The 20215-nt window shown below is 37.9% G+C and overlaps 1 protein-coding gene across 2 annotated transcripts in view; it reads left to right on the top strand.

The window, feature by feature from the left end:
- Positions 1-20215, top strand: part of LOC124605312 (nucleoprotein TPR-like) — a 404625-nt gene that overhangs the window by 306578 nt on the left and 77832 nt on the right. For both annotated transcript variants that reach the window (XM_047136896.1, XM_047136895.1), the window contains exon 20: positions 7002-7262. In XM_047136896.1, the coding sequence (XP_046992852.1) occupies positions 7002-7262 (261 nt within the window). The remainder of the gene's footprint in view (positions 1-7001; positions 7263-20215) is intronic.

Below are 20215 nucleotides of genomic sequence, written 5' to 3'. Positions count from 1 at the left end.
ATTAGAGCTCACACACAGGCTTATGAGCAATCATTCTTCCCATGAACCATTTGTGACTGGAACAGGGAAACAGGAGTGTGACACTGGTTCACAAAGTACCTGTAGCCACACACCATGACATGGCCTGCAGAATATAGATGTAGATAATAGGGAAGGGGGGCAAAATGGTCTGAGAGAGATGATGGGAGGCCAGTGACTGGTAGAGATTGAGGGTGCAAATGTTTAGAGATCAGAAGATTCAGGGATGCTGGTGTTTGGGGACAAGTTGGTGGTGATGGATGTAGAGAGGAAACCAAATACTGTTGCTTTGGCCCTGACACCAGCCAATAGTGTGTGCAATGTTGCAATATGTAATTATGTGCTGTGATTGGTTCTGAGAAATCAGTGGATATTGTAGGTAGCTTTTTACAGTATTAAATAACTTCTTTGCAAAACAGTGTTGCACACTAGTGATAAATTGAATGAGGTTGTGCTTTGGGAAATATCTTTTATCAAAGGAAAAGACAGTTGGGGGAACTAATAATTTATGAGACATAATTGCTGGCCGGTGCTAGCCTTCAGGGAGTGAAATATGTCATGCTTCTGATAGATATGTATAAAAGGAAAAGTTATACACTTCCTGGCTTTTGGATGGATGGATTTAAAATTGTTGAGCACTAAACAGCATGGTCATCACCACCCTTTCACAAGATCTTGGTACTGGTGAGTGAGGATTACTCTTGTTAAAACAAAAAGCAGATGCCACATAATGATATCCACAGCAACAGAAAATGTTGTGTACATGTTCCAGTAGATCTTGTCATGAAACTGTCACATGTTAAAAAACAGTGGAAGTAATAAAAAAGGTTGGTTGATTGTGAAACTAAAAGAATGACCCAGCTACTAAAAACAAATTAAAACATCCACCCAGCTAAACTGAGCATGAGTCCTGATTGTGGAGACTGTCAGACGTCACACTCCAGGAGAGTAGGTCAGAGGTGTTCCTTGGTAAGCACTGTGCCAGCTTCAGTCCAGAGACTTTAAATATAGAATGAAAAGTAAGGATAGATTAGAAGATAAATTAGAATGCTCAATAATTTGAAGCATAAGATCTCTCAGAAAAAGTTAGAATAATAGAATATTTGATTTAACGACAGTTTGACTGACCAAAATGATTGAAGAAAAAGTTGAAGTAAGAGTATCCCATAAAAAAATAGTGTTTTAATTTCAATAACATTCATCTCTCTTTCCAAAGGCAAGCGGAAAGTAAGAACTAGAACTTAAATTAATAGGAAGCAGTAAGTTTCATTAATTTTGATTGATTTTAACATTCCAGGTGAAAAGTGCGCACAAATTTACAAACACACACAAGAAAACTTTTCCTTTTGCTCCTCAAAAACTTTTCGAATGAAAAACGCACACACAAATTTATGAAAACATGCAAGAAATGTTCAATTTTATTTAGCAAATAAATCGGAAATATTTCTTGCTTTGTTTTCAGTGTGCTTGATGAAGCACATTTTCTATTGATTTTCATGCACATAATTTCAAATGGTGATTTCTTCTTTTTCTTCTTCATGTGGTCATCAAAATGTACAAAATCATCAAATCTCACATTTTCTGCTGAGACAGATAGAAGGCACAAGTATCATGAACAACTGAGTCAGTTTCTGTACTCTCCCGTTGTTTCAGTCATATTTTGTTCCTTACTCAATCACATTTTTCGGAACAATTTGAAATCTTCATTGGGTAACATAGTATGATACCTTGCAGCCGTATTTACCACTACCAAAACTTCTATGTTGGTCCTCTGACCATCTTCAGTGCTAGCTCACACCATTATTAGAACCTATTTACAGTAAGAACTTTAAAATTTTGAATTATTCCATGCCCAAGTGGTAATTTTGAAGTGTATTCACAGGGAAAAATGAAGTTTCACGTTATTTACCATCAGTAGGTTGTTTTGAACTGCAAAATTGTCCAGAAAAATCATAGTTTCTTTCACTTCCACTCCTCCTTCCCATATCTCTGCCACAGCTCAAAAGCTACTCATTGAACATTTCTGTTCTTATCCACACGTTTTTGCTGGAGCAGTAAAACACAGAAAATGATCTGATACCCTTCATACAGGTTTTATTTTCTGAGAGCTGTCAATGTTACCTGCAGCAACAGTGTTACTCTTTCTCTGCTATGTTTTCCCACTTTTTTTTTAAGTCAATGTTTGATAGGGAAGACTCTTGAAAAATTTTGTTTGAACGATCTGTGTTACCAATGTTTTAACTTCGAAAATGTATCTTTGCCCTCTAAATTGACTAAGCCATTTCAGTAAACAGATTGTTAGAAACTGTTTGTATTACTTAGTGCAAGACTATTAGATAGCCACTGACTAGACAGTTTAGTGATGGTTATGCCTGTGTATTTGACATAAGTTAGTTGAAACAACATCTGTGGTTTTCCAAGCTGTTCTGCCTTTGATATTGCATGGGTTACCAGTTGCGGAGGTGGAGTAGATGGTTGCGGGTGGGTATGTGGGACAGGTTTCCCAGTATGAAAGATTGTGTGGGTAGGAACCTAAGGGATGGATAATAGTTTAGGGAAGTATAAGGTTTGACTAGCATATTCTGGAGGTTAGGAATGTGACATTGTGTGGTTCAGGGAAGATCTCATTTCAGGGCTTGACTTGAAAAAGTCATAGCCTTTTCGGAGTAAGGCAGTGAGGCATTCAAGGCCTGTATAGTACTGGGTGACTAGTGACGTACTGCTTATGTTTTTGAGGGTGGATAATGCCTAGATTTGTTTATGAATAAGATCTGTGGCATAGTTATGGGAAGGAAACCCTGGCAGAAGTTGTTGCATAAGTGTCAAAAGATTCAGTGGTGGGGCAGATCAGATGCCTAGACTGTTAAGAAGGGAGTGGTAGGTGTCAAAGTGTAGGTATTGTTTGGTTTTATAAGGACTTCGGTTTGAGCGTGGGATTTTTGAGGTGGTGGTGGTGAACGTTAAGGATGGTTGCTTTGGATTTGGAAAAGACTTGGTATATTGGAGTTGAAAAAAGAAGGAAAGAGGAATGCTACTTTTGAGCTACTTGGCTGACAGGGTGGACAGATTCTTTACGTGGTGTTCTCTTCAAGTTTATGGCTGGCTTTTAGGAGAATTGCACTGAGTGTGTGAACACATTCAGGAGCTGTAAGGTGCAGGATTTGTTGGTAATGCAGTATAATTTGTGAGGAGTAGGAAGGATTCTTAGTGTGCTATTTTTCATATAAGGAGACATTTGACATTTTTACGTTTATGTTTTTTATTAAATAAGCTCATTATGTTTTACATAAAACTTTCTGCATTTATGTGCAGTGAAGATTTTTACGTTGTGGTATTATCAAAGTAGTTACGTACATTTTATATCTATTTCTGTAGATCTGTGGCTACTTTGGCTGCAGCAGCCAGATTTCCTCTGAGTTACTGCCGTTACGTAAACATTACTTCATCTGGTGCTATAATTCCCCACTTATTTAAATTTACTACACAAAAAAATATTACAACGTATACAACTTAATCTGCTGCACTACATCTTCATTTGAAATTAACATGTCAGATCCCAGATATACCAGCAGTTGAATCGTTTCTGTCCTGGGGGTAATCTTGTCATTTGTGTCCCTCCATTAACAAATGTTGTAAGGCATGCAGCCACCATACATGTTCCTGCAGGTATCAGGATTTTCACATAATGTAATTCTCAGCTTTCATGGGTACTGATGGCTATTAAGTATAATTCAGTTATCCTTATAACTGTTAAACTTTTCATTTGGCAGTGCCTCACTTTGCACAAAGTCTAGATTGGAAAGTAAAGGGTAACTTTTACTCCATGTATGTAAGATTTCCCTTGTCTCACCCACATCTTTAATTTCTTGAATGCTAAATCAGTTTAATTAGTCTAATTTTTTTTCACTTCTATTTTCTTAAATAAATAACATGCATCATGTTGTATAATTACTAAATCAAATGAACACAGTCCCCATATTGTTAGTAATACAGTAGGAGTGGTCCTGAAATCCCCAGTACTTACAGGATAATATTTCTTTACACTCTTCTTATGGCCACACAGGTTTCATCAGGTTAAGTCTGTGGGCCCATACGCCTGAACCATAACAGTGAAGCCACAAATGGTAGTTGAAACTTTCATGGACGAAGCAGTTTAGTACAGGGTATGCATTGACTCTTAGAAGTACGGAAGGATATGATGTTGATGTGGAACAGGTATGGTAAGCAAAACTTGTGCATGAATGCTGTGGCAAGATATTCAGCATACTGGAAGTGATATCAACCATTGCTGTAGATACTATATCAACAGATGAAAATTATTTTGCACAGCTATATGTGGAATTGTTGCTACTATCACCTTTTGGGGATCTTGAGTATGTCCTGTGTCAGAGGGAAGCATGTGCATATGAATAAAAGTCTGTTAATCATTGACAATTCAAATACACAGTAAATAATGGTGCAAATTAGGGAAATGGCAGGATCGTGCCATGCACTCAATGTGAATGCCTGATGTCTCAGTCAGGAAGAGGCTATTCACACAGTCACTGCAACCAGCTGCAACATGTTAACAAATGATGCTTGTGATTTGGACTCGACGGTCATTTGGATCACTTCTGCAACCTTCAGAGAAGACGGAGAAGAGCAGCCTTCATCATCTGGTATCAATAAATCTCACAATCAGCGGCATTGTCCCCAAAACTAATTGTGTGCCTCAGAACCTGGGTTGAAAAGAAGATTATGTGACAAGCTAGGCTGTGATTTCCTAGCTAGGGCCATAGGGTAGATGACTGTGTGTGAGGTTTAGAGAAGGTTTTGATTTTTAGATTAGGCAGCTCTCCATTCAGTCAAGATCATGATAGCTGTAGGAGACTGAAGTATTAACATAACACTCAAAGAAATGTCCTCCACAGAATGCCATGTCTTTCGTATTTATGATAGTTTGCTATTGATATTTAAATGTTTTCTGCTACTGTATTGTCTTTTCTTGTGTAAATATACATTGCTGGGGGGGAAAATTGTACACCTGGAAAGATCATGTCGATTTTGATCTGAAGGGGGCATATGCTACCTGGTGGATAGTTGAGCTACTAATAACAGTTGCAGCGTTCTCCGCCTATAGATAGGTGTAGCCAGCAGAGTAGTATCTGTGTCTATCCATTAATATGAAATGCTCATAGCCAGAAGGCTCAGTGTGCTGCAAACGTGTAAAACAAGCAGGCAACCATGCCATGGAGATACACTCATCTTTCCTACAGCCAACTGAGCAAATTTGAAACTGCCTTCCAATTTGTGGGTTGGCCCTTTGGGAGACTTGCCATACAAGTGGACATGCTACGTCAGATGTGCAACAGTGCATGTATCAGGGTTCACTTGAACATTCTCACATCCGTTGGTGAGGTTCTGGATATCCAAGCAGCACAAATGCTTGCCAGGATTGTTGCATTATAAGGACAACAGTGGCAGATTATGCAGCTACCACAGCACAGATAAGAAGGCTTGTGAGCCCAGATGTGTCAACACAAACTGTTGCGAACTGGTTATTTGCAGTGGGACTGCGGACATGCACAACTCTAGCCCATCTTCCAGTCGCATCACACCATCGACATGCATGGCTCGACTGGTGCCGTCGGAGGATCATGCAGAAGATGGAATGGTGTGACGTGGTCATCAGTGATGAAAGCAGTATGACGTTGACCTGGTGAACGCTGCCTCCAAAGTGCATTTCACCAAGGCACACCACAGATCTTATTGCCTGGTGTACGATCGGCTACAACTCTTATACAACTTTGGTGTTTTTGGAGGGGATGCTAACCGGCATTCGGTACATGCAGAATGTTGTTAGACCTGTTCTTTTATTGTTCTTGCAACAGGAAGGCAACGTTGTTCAAACAGGATAATGCTCACCCATACACTGCCTGTGAAATGCAATGTGCTCTGCAAGATTTGCAGCAAAATCCCTGGCCAGTACAATCTCCGGACTTGTCTTCAATCAATCTTGTGTGGGATGTGATGGGACGAGGAGTGACTAGTGCGACTCATCAGCCAACAGTCTTACAGAACTATGTGAAAAGTTTGAGCAGGCAAGGCATAACATATCCCAGGACAATATTCGGCATCTGTACGGTTGATAGGCACCTGCATTGCCGCCTGTGGAGGGTTTACCACATACTAATATGGCTGTTGCAGCATGAGTCGGTACCTGATATCTCAGAACCACTTGTGCCATTGATGTGTAAAAGTAGTCATTTCATGTACTCCATATGCGCTGTTGAAACAACAAATTTTGAGTGAATTTGAAACCTCTGAAAGGGAGTACTAACTTCTTTTTCCAGCATTGTAGCTCATAAGGAGCAGTTGTTATGTGTATTACATGCACAAGAAAGGAAACTTGAATTTCACATATACAATTCTTTTAAGTGATAGCGAGAACTAGGGACATTGGTGAAATGTGATGTGTTTTTGAAGTTTTAGGAAACTGCACTAAAGTTTTGGTACAAGGGTGCAAATCCAACATTGTCACAACTCTGCGTTTCTTCCATTTCCATGTACCATTTTACTTGAAATTTACTCTTAGCATTCTTGCTAGAAAGATAGTGATTACTCTATTGCAAACCTAAAAGCACTTAGTTTGAATTATACTAAGTCGCCTAGGACCCTGAATCAGGGGAGACTAACTGGACAGTAAATCTCCTGTGACTTGGAGTTCTGGGCAAATTTTGTGAACTCTATCCCTTTTCCCTAAACTTCACCAGTCCTTTTCCTTCACCCCTCTTTTCCTTTCCCTTTCAACCCCTCTGCCAGAAGAAGGAACCCCTGGCTCAAAAGCTTGCAAACTTTAATGCCGCCGGCTGGTGAGTAGATTTTTTTATCTATCCAATTGCAGTATATTTTTAATAATATGTGTTCTTTTAATAATGACATATTCCGAGAGATTGTTTTTCAATGTGATTTTTGTTTATAATTTGTGTGCCCTGCTTTTACAGAAAGACGGAAATGAAGCAGCAATTCAGTCATATGAAATAAGTTCCATTGCCAAATCATATGAAAAACTTAGAAATATAATAAAGACCTTACATGAAGAGAAAAATGCTGCCATTGTAAAATCCAGGACTTCAGAAGACAATGTAACTGCTTTGTACAATCAAAGGGAACTGGTAAATACAGGGAAAGACATTACGTCAGATAAAGAAAAAAAGTTTGAAGAAGACTTGCTGGCATCTACAAGGCAGTCTAATATTTTGAAGGTGAGCATTTGTGAAAATGTTATTTATACAAGTTATGTGCTATAAATACCCAGTTACTGATTCAGTTGCTGTCCATGCAGTCTTTACCACTGAAGAAGCCAATGTCTGTTTTGTGTTACATTTATGCTCTTCTTGCCAGAAACATGTGGAGACATTGACAGAATATAGATCACAACATTGAGACTCTTGTTTTCAAGCATTGAGTACATACAAAAATACTTTCCTAAATTTGAGATCATGATAAAAGTAGTCAGACAGTAAAATTAATTAAATGATTGGGGATAACAAAGTTGGAGGATTGAGTCTATATTACAAGAAATCCTACACCATAGTAAGGCAATTAACAAATATTTTTGTCAAAAACACATTTTATGCCCCAAATTAACAATTCTGTTATAAAAGTAAATCCAGGTAAAGAATGGTTCCTAAAAATTGGGAAGTCTGTTGAGGGTCATGAAGATCTAATGAAGAGAACAGCCAGACAACAAGTAACGGGAGACGTGTTGTGAGATAGGTTGCATCACTTCTTTGAAGGAATTTATGAGATGGGCACAGTTAGCCAAACCACTCTTACACCACCATTTTCCAATAAAATTATGAACATAATAAAATTGCTCAAACGCACAAATTGTTGTGTCGGTGTATAATATTTCAAATAAGTTACTAAGACATTTTTGCATCGTTAATCTGTGAAGTATCCGATTGTCCATTGTATGATCTGTTTGTGAGAAAGTAATAGGGTAGAATATAATGATTAATGGTCAGGTGCATTGTGTAGCTCCTTTTCTAAGCAATATAGTATGATATGTATAAAGAAACGGTTGTGCAGTTTTGCAGAAATAAAACATTTGTTTTTAAATTTTTATTACAGGAGGATCTTACACAGAAGATTCCTTTTTCAGTTAATGAACTATTGTCCACCTCAACTTTAATTTTTTTTCATAGTATTTTCTGGCCATGTGATGTAATAATGGTTTCCATTGTTGATAATTTATAATTATTGATTACCTTAAGCACAACAACAATAAATCAGATTGCGTCTTAAGATACCACCATATACTGTGTCAAGTTCTTTGAGATGTGATCACATTAAATAATTGAGAATTCAGTACTCTTCCAGTATTACTTTACAATTGGTTGATATTCTGGGGTAAACTGTGTCCACTTTAAAATGTTGATTTGTGTGATGGCCATTTTATTTTATACTTTCCATTGTTTCAATAAACCTTTCCAGACAAGTGCAAAAACCTTCAAAAAAGGTGATGGCTTAATTTCTTCTCTGGTACTCATTGGGCATGAGAACTGGTTTCTGTTAATGACTTCACTGCATTCTGCACTTGCTAAAACACTTTGTTACAGTTTCCCCAGAAAAATAGCTGTTTCATTGTTATAGGGCTCATTTGGAAAATGTTATTTATTCAGGTGCAAATTTGACTCCTTACACAGTTCAAAACTTGAAAAACCAACAAGACTAGGTACTCTACCAGAAGCACAGCAGGCATAGTCATTGGGAAGAGCCAGGTTTGAGGATGGTTTTGTTCTTAAATTACTGACTTTGACACCTATTGTCGTTATCATAGTTATCTTAAACTTTCAATCATACTGTGTTATTCACTAGCTTTTTTAAAAAAGAAAATCACTGTCGCCACCACCATCCACTGTTAAATATAAGCTTCCCTAATACTTTTCCATACATTATGGTCTTCATCTTCATGTGTGTTTTTAATGTCTTCTACCCACCTTCCATGTCACTCCTGCATATTTGTAATGTGATCTACTCACTGTCTGTTATTTTGTCATTTCTGCCATTTCTTATCTCTATGAAATCATTACAGAACTTGCTGGGTTCATGTACCATCCATTTTGCATGGCTATGTTCCCTGACCCATTCGTGTATTTTCCTGTGTTTTGCAGTAACACTCAACCTTCAGTTGACTGTCAAAACTAGTTATCTATGGGGTGAGTCAGGAAAAAAGTTAAATGTTTTGAGGGGTGATAGTTTCAGCGATTGAGAACAAAAAAATCATATGAAACATATGTTCTGTTTTTAGCAGCTTCAAGGAAACTAATGAAAACAGTGGGGAACAGAACAAATCAGGGTGATAGTAAATGAAACAGTGTGGTCTGATGATGTTTTGGTTAATTGTGTACATTTCCTCACAAAATTTGTGAAAAAGGTCCACTTTCAGTTGCAGTGCATTTTGCAACTACTGTAGACAGATAATGTGTTGCGTATCAGAGCTCATTTGTATGATTCTTTACCTTAGCATGTGCATGTAAAATAAGAGTGAGAAGTTCCTCTATTGATTGATTGATTGATTGCTTTTTAATCTGTGAAACAGTTTACGTTGTGTGGATTTTGTCATGTAAGACATTGAAATTTTTGTGGGTTAAAATTAATTTCTTATATGTTAATTAGCAGTGGATTTTTTAAATCTAATTGCATTTTTTATAGTCTTAGCTAATTATTACTATCATACACATTATAGACAGTACATCTTATAATAGATAAGCTGTTTTAATATAAGTACTTCATTACCACATAAAAACTTTTATTTTGTAAATAATCCTTCAGTTTTGTTTTGAAACAGTAAATAATATCTGTGTTTTTTATCTGCTGCTGTAATTTGTTATGATATGATTGCATTGAACAGTAACCTCTCCTGAGTTTTAACTTTAATTTTTCTGTTCAGATGCAGATTGTAGCAGTTTATGATCTTATAATCAAGTACTAAGCAATTTTTAACATAGTGGTCAATATTTTTTTAACATGTGTAACACTCTGAAAAATAAATTCACAAGGTATGGTTAATATTTCCTGCATTTTAAAAAGTTTGAAGCAGTGAGCCATCCTTTCACTGTTGGTCATTATACATATTGCTCTTTTTTGCAGTCTGAATACAGCTTGAATATTTTTCTTATTCACTATCCAAAAAATTATGCTGTAGCTAATAACAGAATGACTATAAGCACTGATCTGAAACATGAAATATCATATACTAGTGGTGGGCAGGAAATCGCGTATCTGTTAGAAATCACAGTGATTGTGAAGTCGCAGATATCACAATAACAACTTAACAAAATCTAACTGCAATTTCAGTCACAGTTAGCAGTCGCAAGTAGCATTTCACATTCAATGCCGTGAGCCATCTGTTGGCCGAATTCCGTACTGCTTTCTGCGATTTCAGTGACAAGTCGCGCCTAGAAGTCGCAAGTAGCAACTAAAAAGCGCAGTTAACAGTGCTATCTGTTGGCCAAAGTTCGTACTACGCTCATCTCTGCGACACGCTATCGAGTCCAACTGCGATTTCTGTGACAAGTCGCAACTAAGAGTCGCAAGTAGCAACTAAAAAGCGCAGTTAACATTCTTTTCCTAGTGTCATCTGTTGACCGACGTACGTACTTCGTTATGAGAGCCTTGTGCCTCACGAGATCGGTGTGCTGTGTGTGCATATGAAGGACTTATTTCATTAGTGGTACAAGTCCATTTTTGTTCATTTTGAGATACAGAGTCGTAAAGTTAAATGAGCGCTGAAAAATCTTCAGTTGAGATACCAGAAATATTCAAGCATATGGCTTCTTGCTAGAGATGAACCTTTATTTATGTTTGTTTGGATCATTAATTTCAGAAGCATTATAGACAGAAAAGTGGAGGTAATGGACTTGTACCACTATTGAAATAAGCCCTTCACATTATATGACGACATGCACATTCAGCATCAGTTATGGTTGGCCGAACACAGCTGTGACTCTGAATGTATTATATTAATAAGAAGCAACATTGCCTTTTTCTCATATCAAGTAACGTAACAAATGTGTTTGATTCTGCTTCCAATATGACAGTTTTGGTTAATACTCCACATGCCTACAGGACTTTGCAATGTTAACGCAGCAGAACACAGACATCTGTATAAGTGTAGTGAAATGAAAACAGTATTATTGAGTCATATGAATGCCTCACTTTTGTTCCGACACAGTTCAAGACTCGGAGTAAAAGTTTTACACCTGATGTTCTACATGGCAACTTCACACACAAGAACTTTTTGCCGACACTACTACCACCTTTATAAGTAAGCTTTTCCTGTGTTACTTTCAAGTAATGCACTTAAGCTATTCCTGATTTAACTGGAAGATCTGTACTTCACACTTTCATATCAACAGCCTCAAAATGCATATTCTAGACTTTGGGATATGTTACAGGTCAGTGTCACACCAAGATGGTGGAGAAGGGGGGGGGCGGCATATCACTCTCCAACTAGTGTATACCAGTAAATAAGTGGTGGAAAATTACGAGTATAGGACGGGTTAAACATGTGGAAAATGAGATTTTCATTATTCACTCACTGTATTTAACACTTATTGTTCCTTTAAAATCGCACAACAACTTCAATAAAACACAGTTTAATCACTCATCTGCACACTTATTTCACAATTATGTCACTTTTAAACTGCAAATCCTCTAAGAGCTGTCTTGAATCTTCACGAGTCTCTCTCAACAGCTTTGATGTGGATAGATACGTACAGCAACCAGTAATCAGAGTCAGAACTGTGTCTGCAAAATCACAAGGATTATTAAACAATTTTTGCTGTCACTAATTACAAGCAATATAATTGACAGAGTAGATTGCTAATATTTGCTGTAGTGAAAACCACTCAATGGGGTACATTTCACATTTGCAAGAACGATCTCACTGAAGTAATCAAGTCCATCGAAACACTTAGAAACTAACCTCTCGTCTGACGAAAACAGTCTAAAGACGCAGTGGCAATATCTCCAGATCTGTTGACAATGATATTTTGAGTTATCACTTTACTGAGTGACTGAAATGTAGTTCGGGTACCTGTGAACAATATGTTAGAATTCATTTTCTAAACATGAACTATTACGCTACTGTATGGCTACTTATATATTAATTACAGTATTAATATTTTCACAGTTGTTTCTTTAATACAAAATTGAAGCCAACGGAAGAACAAACGCAAAACATACTTACCAATGACAGGTTTGTTGAGATGCAAATTTCTGTGTGGGCAGATGTAACTTTTTCATACGCAGTCGCAGAAATTGCAGAAGTCGCAGGAATCGCAGAAGTAGCAGAATTTGCAGAAGTAGCAGAAATCGCGGAAGTAGCAGAAATAGCAGTGGCAGAGGGATACGTGACCTAGGTTCCTTAACTGAGACTCTTAACTGCGACAAATCACAGTTAAGAATAACAGATACTGAAGAGTAGCATTCACAGAAATCACTGATATCGGAAAATCGCAGTTTAGCCCATCACTATCATATACTCATGTAAGAATTTGGACGGTATAGCATGGTGTAAAGATTCTGTTGCTAAGTATTTTTACATTTACCTTAATTAACAATCATCTTGCATTCCTAGAAATTTTGTGCTTTTCACACATAGTATATTTTCATTATTTATTTCCAGGTAATTGTAATCTTGCTTTTTGTTTATCTAAAAGCTCATGGTGCTTGTTTTCTCTTAGTGCTTCAAGTGGTTTGTCAGTGATAAGTACATTAGAGTCATCTGCAAACAATATTTTTTGTCCACACTTGACACTTTGTGGTAAATCATTTATGTAAGTTAGGAACAGTACTAGACCTAGCACACTGCCCTGCAGTACCCCTGTGTTTAAATATTTAGGGCCAGAAGTAGGTTTTACAATATTGTATTTGGAGCTACTTTGTATATAAGTAATTTTAGTCAGCTTGCACTGCATTTTTTAGATGTCACCACTTTTTCACCACCCCCTTATTCCCAGCTTATTTAGCTTCTTTAACAGTATTTTGTGGTCAACTGAATTGAAAACTTTAGTTGGATTGAGGAATATACGTGTTGTATAATTTGCTTTAGCCAATGCATCTAGGGCATGTTTTGTTAGATATGTAGTTGCTGATTTAGTTCCTTTCCCTGATCAGAAACTGAACTGATCATTGGAAAGGAAATTGTATTTATTTAAATAGTTCATAAGTCTGTCTTTTACCAGAGTTCCTATTATTTATCCAAAGCAAGAGAGTAGATTTGGCTCTTAAAGCCAACCCCACAAACAGTAATATAATGGAGTAAGATCAGGCAACCTCGGTGGCCGAGAAATGACTCCACGGTGACCGATCCAATGTCCAATGCACACTTCACTTGCACTTGAATGAAGAAAGGTACAGATGACCCCTGGGCATTGAAATCACTAGTAACTGTGTAGCCTACTGTGAGATGTGCAAATGTGCGAAGTTATGACTTGTTGGTCTGCAACGTTATGACTTGTTGGTCTGCAACGTTATGACTTGTTGGTCAGTTTTGATGTGGTTTCACTTTTTACAAGTTGTACCTCTTGTGGGCTTACTACATCTCATTGGCAATAGGTTTGGAGCTGACATTACAGTGCTGTTTGAGCACACCCTCTCCTCTACATATTTTTTATTTAACAACGAGTTTTATGTCAGTCAGACGGTGTCTCCATGGGGAGTCCTTTTTCTCCCCTGGTGGCCAATCTTTTTATGGAAGATTGTGAAGAGTGAGCACTCGCCTAAGCCACTTTTAAACCAACAGTACTTTGGCGATATGTTGACGATACATCTATGGTTTGGATCGTCTGTGCGAGTCCCTACAACTTCCGAACTCCATACACGAAAACATAAAATTTACTATGGATTTGGAGAAGAAGGGTTGCCTGCCGTTTTTAGATGTCTTGGTGCGAAATAACAGCGATGGCACACTTGGTCATTCAGTATATAGAAAGTCCAATCACACAGACCTTTACTTGCAAGCTGCTAGTTGCCAGCATCCGGCACAAACAATGGGTGCTTTGAAGACCGAACCCACATCATCTCTGACACCAATAGTTTGCAAACGGAACTGAAGCACCTGCAGACTGTATTTCTGAAGAAATGGAGAGAGCACTGCAGCCTTGTAAACGACAGAGCAAAAAAGAGGAAGAAGCCTTTAAAACGACTGCCTATTTACCATATATACGTAATATTTCAGCGCAAATAGGCAGAATACTAAGAAAACATAAACTGAAGTAATCTTTTGCCCTCCTGCAAAAATTACATCGCTGTTGGGATCTGTTAAAGATGACCTAGAGTGGCACAAGGCAGGTGTTTACAGGATTCCATGTGAATCTGTCAAATCTTATATAGGGCAATAATGTGTACTGCGCAGGATCGCATTGTAAACAGCAGCGGCATACTCGCCTCCTTCAGCCTTGTAAGTCTGCCATCACCGAACATTGTATTTCCACAGGTCATGTAATAAATTACAGTGAAACAAAAATTGTGGCCCATATGTCTAACTTTTGGAGTTCTATTATTAATGAATCTGTGGAAATATGACTGTCTGACAGTGAGTCTCTTATTAATCGAGACTGCGGTTTTCAGTTGAATTCGGCATGGAATCCAATCTTTGAAAAGTTTCGTGTCCTCTGTAGCCAGCATAGTTCTGTGATGGAACTGCGGGAAGACAATCGAATTGATATCAATGCGGCAAGTTTTCACCACGGAGGGTGCGCGGTGCTGCATAATCAAACGCGCTCAATTAGCGCACCCGCAATGCCAAGTGAATCCATCACACATGTGCCAGCAGGGCCTTAAATACCAGAGCTCATTGCATTTTTGCCAGTATCACCTGAAGATGGCCAGAAGACTCTGTGCTGAAATAGTGTGGCAGGAAGTTACAAACATGTGGTAGTTCTCCCAAAATTTTGTGGAACATGTAGGCTGTGTCGCTTTGGTTGTATTAGCATGTGAGTGCTGGTGAAGGACATGCGACTGACACCCACGGTTTTCAAACAGCTGTGTATTGGATATGGTTAAGAAAAGGTCATATGTTCATTTGAAGTTTTTTGTTCAGAATCACAAATACTGCACTCTTCAAAGCATGTACCTTTCCTCCTGACTCATGCTGTATGCTGATTGTAAAATTTCATTTCAGGCACATCAGAAGCTTAGTTTTGCCAGTCCTATTTAGGTTACTAAAAAGACTCCAGATCTGTTCTACTCTTCTGTTTCTCCTTACCTGTTCATTCAGTTGCTGTCTTCAGTTGTTCTAGGTACAAAAACCTGTCAACTGATCCATGTCTTAATTTTAAATTAGTACTATTTCTATTCCAATGTATTTATTATATATTATGTTAATATTATTGTAATTGATTTTCAGGTTTACTTCCACACTTGTTGACTGTGCTTCGATATGTTGTTGAAGTTTATCTGCAATAATGGCAAACAGTGCAAGGTCATCAGCAAAGCGAAGATGGTTCAAATATGTTCTATTAATATGTTGTATTCTTTCTTCTCTTTCCCTATCTAAAGGCATGAAACTTTTTCTAGAACTGCTGTAAATAGTTTTGGTGAAAAGGAATCCTCTTGCTTAAATCTTCTTTCAGTTATGAATTTTCCACTATCCAAAAGCAGTGTAACACTGCCATATATTTAATATGTGCCTTGTTAGTGTGTAGAGTCTGTACTGACTAAGTAAACTCAAAATTTATGAATCCTAGTCAGTGGTTCTTCTCATTGTTCTGCTCTATAATTCCATGACTTTCATTGTGCTCTATCCAGATTTAAAGTGTATTTTCCTTTGCTTGATTAAAATCTATTCCCCCCCCAATATGTTTGATGATGATAATTTTAATGGTTACGTACATAACACAGAGGGATCTGATCTGATTGGTCTCTCCTAAGATTTTTTCTTTTTCTTTTTCTTTGGGGAGGGGGGGGGGGGGGGTTGCAATAACTGCATTGTTGTTTCAGTTTTGAGGAATTGTTTTCTTTCATCTAAATTTTAAATTGTGTACCTGTGATATATTTATGTTAGTAAAAGGAAAAGAAAGAAAATCCCATACTACTCAACAAAAGAAATCTGTTATTTGTGACATTGAAGACAGTCTTAGTATTCAGCTCCCTCTCATTCCAAAGATAGACAATTTTAATGCCATTTTCTTTTTGTGTTGCATTGAAAGGCCTTTCCGAATATGAAAAATTTTTGTGTGCTTGTGTTATTATTTAGGGATTACCGTCTTCCCAAATTTGCCCGTTGAAATAAGGAGTGAAAACATACCGTACACTCAAAGCTTGCCCTCAGTCTCCTCTTGCAGTGCTCCATATGCGCACTTGCTGCGTGAACCTAACTTCACTCATCTTGCATTCTCACCCCTCCTCAGTTCTTTGTTCTTCCGTTCTACCTGTCCCTCCCAATCCATTTCTCTCAGGTGGCTGTACACTGCACATAACTTCCCTGCCTGTGACCAGACCAAGCTCATGAGTGTCACATTTCTATCCCATCAACCTACTTGCTCTCCCTGCCAGCTATCCTTCTCCATCTTTCCCTCCAACTCCCCGCCTCCTTTCTTGCCCACACTGCCAAATACAACTCCTCACCCCAGTCAAGTTGCAGTGCTAGCACTTCTGTGATGCGATCTGTTATAGCAATAGTTACAGTTAGTTACTACACTCGCATAAGAACACTGCAATGTGAAACTAAAGTCAGTAACTTCACAATAAAAGTAAATAATTGTTCTGTGGCACAATAAAAGTAACAAATTCGCACAACTAATTCACTGTGCATGCAAGTTAAACTGAATACAGATCAGATGCCTTATAGTAACAAAGACATGGTGGTACTGGTGGAAACCATCACAATAATTAGTTTGCTTGACTGAATAATTATACCAGCCCACAGTCGCCAAACCTCAACTTCACTCTAGCAATCTCATATGTAGGAATATTCATCTTGCACAACTGTAAAAGTGGTCTACTTAATTATTCAACAGAGTCCTTAAATGCAGTGTCGTAATCTAGGGTAGCACAGGTTAGATGAAAAAACATGTCCTCAGCTGACTTGCAAAGAAATGAGAATGAGCTTTTGGCTATTTGGCATTAAATCATTTGGCTAGCTGGTCTCACATGATTGATTGGCAGTAGATACTGTGATTTCCTTGCTGGCAATGCCCTCCGTGTACATAGACAGAATGGCACTTGATAGCTCCACATCTTCCATCAGTCATCAGGGACAGTATAGTCAGAGGTGTGTGTGTGTGTGTGTGTGTGTGTGTGTGTGTGTGTGTGTGTGTGTCACAGTCACATCTTCAAAGACACTTATGAAAAGTTTTGTGAAATTATATCATATTCCTAGTGCTTGAAATTCTTACTATCAGTTTAATCACTGCGCAGTCCGTTTGAAGTTTTATTTGCTTTTGGTTTCTGTGTTCCTGCAATATCTATTGATGTTGGCATAAGCACATTGTGGTACATAATTTCATTTGTGTGTTCCTAATCTACATATTGTGAGATGCTGAACTTGTTGATTAATATATCTCTCTATTTTGAGAGAAAGTGTCAGTCTGTGTTTTTTACTTTCTGCCATTAAGTCTTTTTCTTTCTAGTATTGTATTTATTTTTAAGAGTCTGTAATCACAATTTGAAAGTGGCTTAGGACAGTGCCATTATTTTTTGGTAAAATTTAATAGGCTTCATTTTCAGTTAAGTTTTATCCTTAACAAGCCAATTTTCTATTTGCTTTCCTGTGGAAGTACATGCTGAGGATAAAAAAGTTGTTGTTCTCAGCCAGTTCTACTAGTGTGACCATAGACATTTCTGCTGTCATATCAAAAATTTCCCCTGAAGAAATTTTGTGTCTGATTTTGGCATTAAAATCCACATTATCATGTTTCTGGTGGGGTTTGCTGTCATTTATGAGATTCCATAACTCTTGACAAGGTCTTGTACCTCTTCATCTCATTGTGAGCATGTTGCTGCAATAGACCTGGAGATTTCCATAGAGTTTCTGTTGTTGATTTTTAACAGAAGTCTTGCTATTCTGGTTGAGATTTCCACAATATCTGTATTATTGTTCTTTAATCTTCTTGTTCACAGTTAATCTTCCACGTGAATATCTTTCCTAGTATGTTCCTCTTGTAGTAAAACACACAATTCTGATTTTAATTCAGTTTGGTCTTCTTGGTCTTCTTTTCTCCTTAATTTAACCTTATTTAACTCTTCTTCCAACACTGCTAACTTTTTTTTGGGCCAGAGAGTTTTGTAATTTGGGAAACAATAGAAGCTCACGTGGCAGTACTGCCTCTGGCACTTCTGTCCATGGTACACTGGCCTGCCAAGGCCACAGAAATTGGTAAGATACATGAACAGTGCTAAACCAAAGCATAACTATGTGTCAGGGGTCTCACCTGAGACCTTAGTGCATTTGAATCTCAGAGCATGAGATCAGCATAACCAGTGTGCAGCGGAACCTACTAGTCTCTTGTCAGTATTGTCATTTAACAGCCACTCAATCATTATGTCACCTGTACTGCAGTTGACCAAAAGACCAGCAGACTTTTGTCTCAGCGTACTGTTTAAGTGCAGTTTGCTGTTGAGCCCATATACATTTCTTCTCTATAAAACAATCCTCCGAGTCATTACATTATTGGATACTAACAGCTATACAGTGTGAAAATATGCATTGAACAGTGAGATCTATCCTGGTAAGTTCCCTTATCCCATTTACTGCTGTGGACATATAATCACATCCTGCTGTGCCATTCCCCAGTTTCTGTGGATGTGTATATGTGTGCAGTGCTGTGGATGTCTGTATGTGTCCTGAGGCACCTAGCTCTCACTGCTGCAGAGAAGTTAACTTTCATATATCAGTGATTGAAGAGTTTCAAGTATTTATCATACAACATATGTGCCTCATTGCATGCTGTCATTTTCTGAAAAACCTTTGAAAAACCTTGTTTTGATATCTTGAATCGTTTATGTGAGATATGACACTTTTTATGACCTCATGATTCGCAATGCACAAAGAAGTTATTGTGTCATGCGTGATCATCCATCGGATATAAAACCAAATAGCTAGATAACAAAATGAGATATCATTCTGCTCTCAACTTTAAATAAAATTTCGATATCTTATCTACATTTCATTCGCTGCAATGTACGAGCTAAAATCAACCATTCACAAAGCTGATGCAGTGCAATTTTTGATGTATCTTCACTCATGACCTGCACGATTTCAGAGATTTCGCGTCCATACAGTTCACAGTCCTGGTTACAGAGGCCACTGGGCCAGCCGCCTGGTGTGCTCTGGTGAGCCACCAAAGAAACATTATTGTTTAAGCCAGGCCATGCAAACTCAGATGCTTTGTGAGCACCGACAAAAGCACCGGTGGTCTGCTGTAGTGTTGGTGGTGTGGGGGAAGGTGAGGGAGGCAGACACAGCACCGTTGTGGCAGTGGTAGGAGAGGAGCATGTTGTGGCGGTGCTTGTTGAGGCGAGAGTTGTTGTGTTGATTGGTGAATGTGGCTGGGCAAATCAGTGTGCATTAAGTGGTGTACATGTATTAAAATGAATAATAATAATACCAATTTTGTATGCAGACGGAAAGAATAGTTTTATTGTGCTCCATATTTTGCATTAATTTACAACATTCTTTGTTTATCTTTGGCTTCGCTTAGAAGCCACTGATTTTCTGATATTTGGAGCAATTACTTTGGCAGTTGTAATTTGAAGTATAGTTTCCATCAAAGCATCAGACAAAAGTGACCTTGTTTTTGTTTTGTGACTATTCATAGTTGGAAACATTTGTTCACAAAAGAGCATTATTCTGAACATAGCAACACATCTCAGGGCAACAGCATGAACCCTCAGGAATTCTTGTTAATCAACACCTTTATAAATTGAAATCAAATCACCATTGTAATGTAGTCTTCCAAAATTGAATTGATCTGTAAGTTTATCAGCTCAAACTGGAAACTTACTGGGGCATACTCTGGGCACAATAAAAAGGAATGTCCTTGTGTGTTGATTCAAGATTCTCCAAAAATTCATTAAATTTCTGATGATTCAAGCATTGCTTTGTACAAAACTTTGCAATTTTTGCAGCTTTATCCATGGTGGACCTAAACTTGTGGAAAAGTTATGCCCCCTTCTTACAACATTGCAGGGGCCCTATCAGTAC

The sequence above is a fragment of the Schistocerca americana genome, chromosome 3, assembly GCF_021461395.2.
Source record: "Schistocerca americana isolate TAMUIC-IGC-003095 chromosome 3, iqSchAmer2.1, whole genome shotgun sequence".
NCBI classification, from domain to species: domain Eukaryota; kingdom Metazoa; phylum Arthropoda; class Insecta; order Orthoptera; family Acrididae; genus Schistocerca; species Schistocerca americana.
Note: the sequence above shows the minus strand (reverse complement) of the source record. Positions and strands in the feature narration are given on the sequence as shown.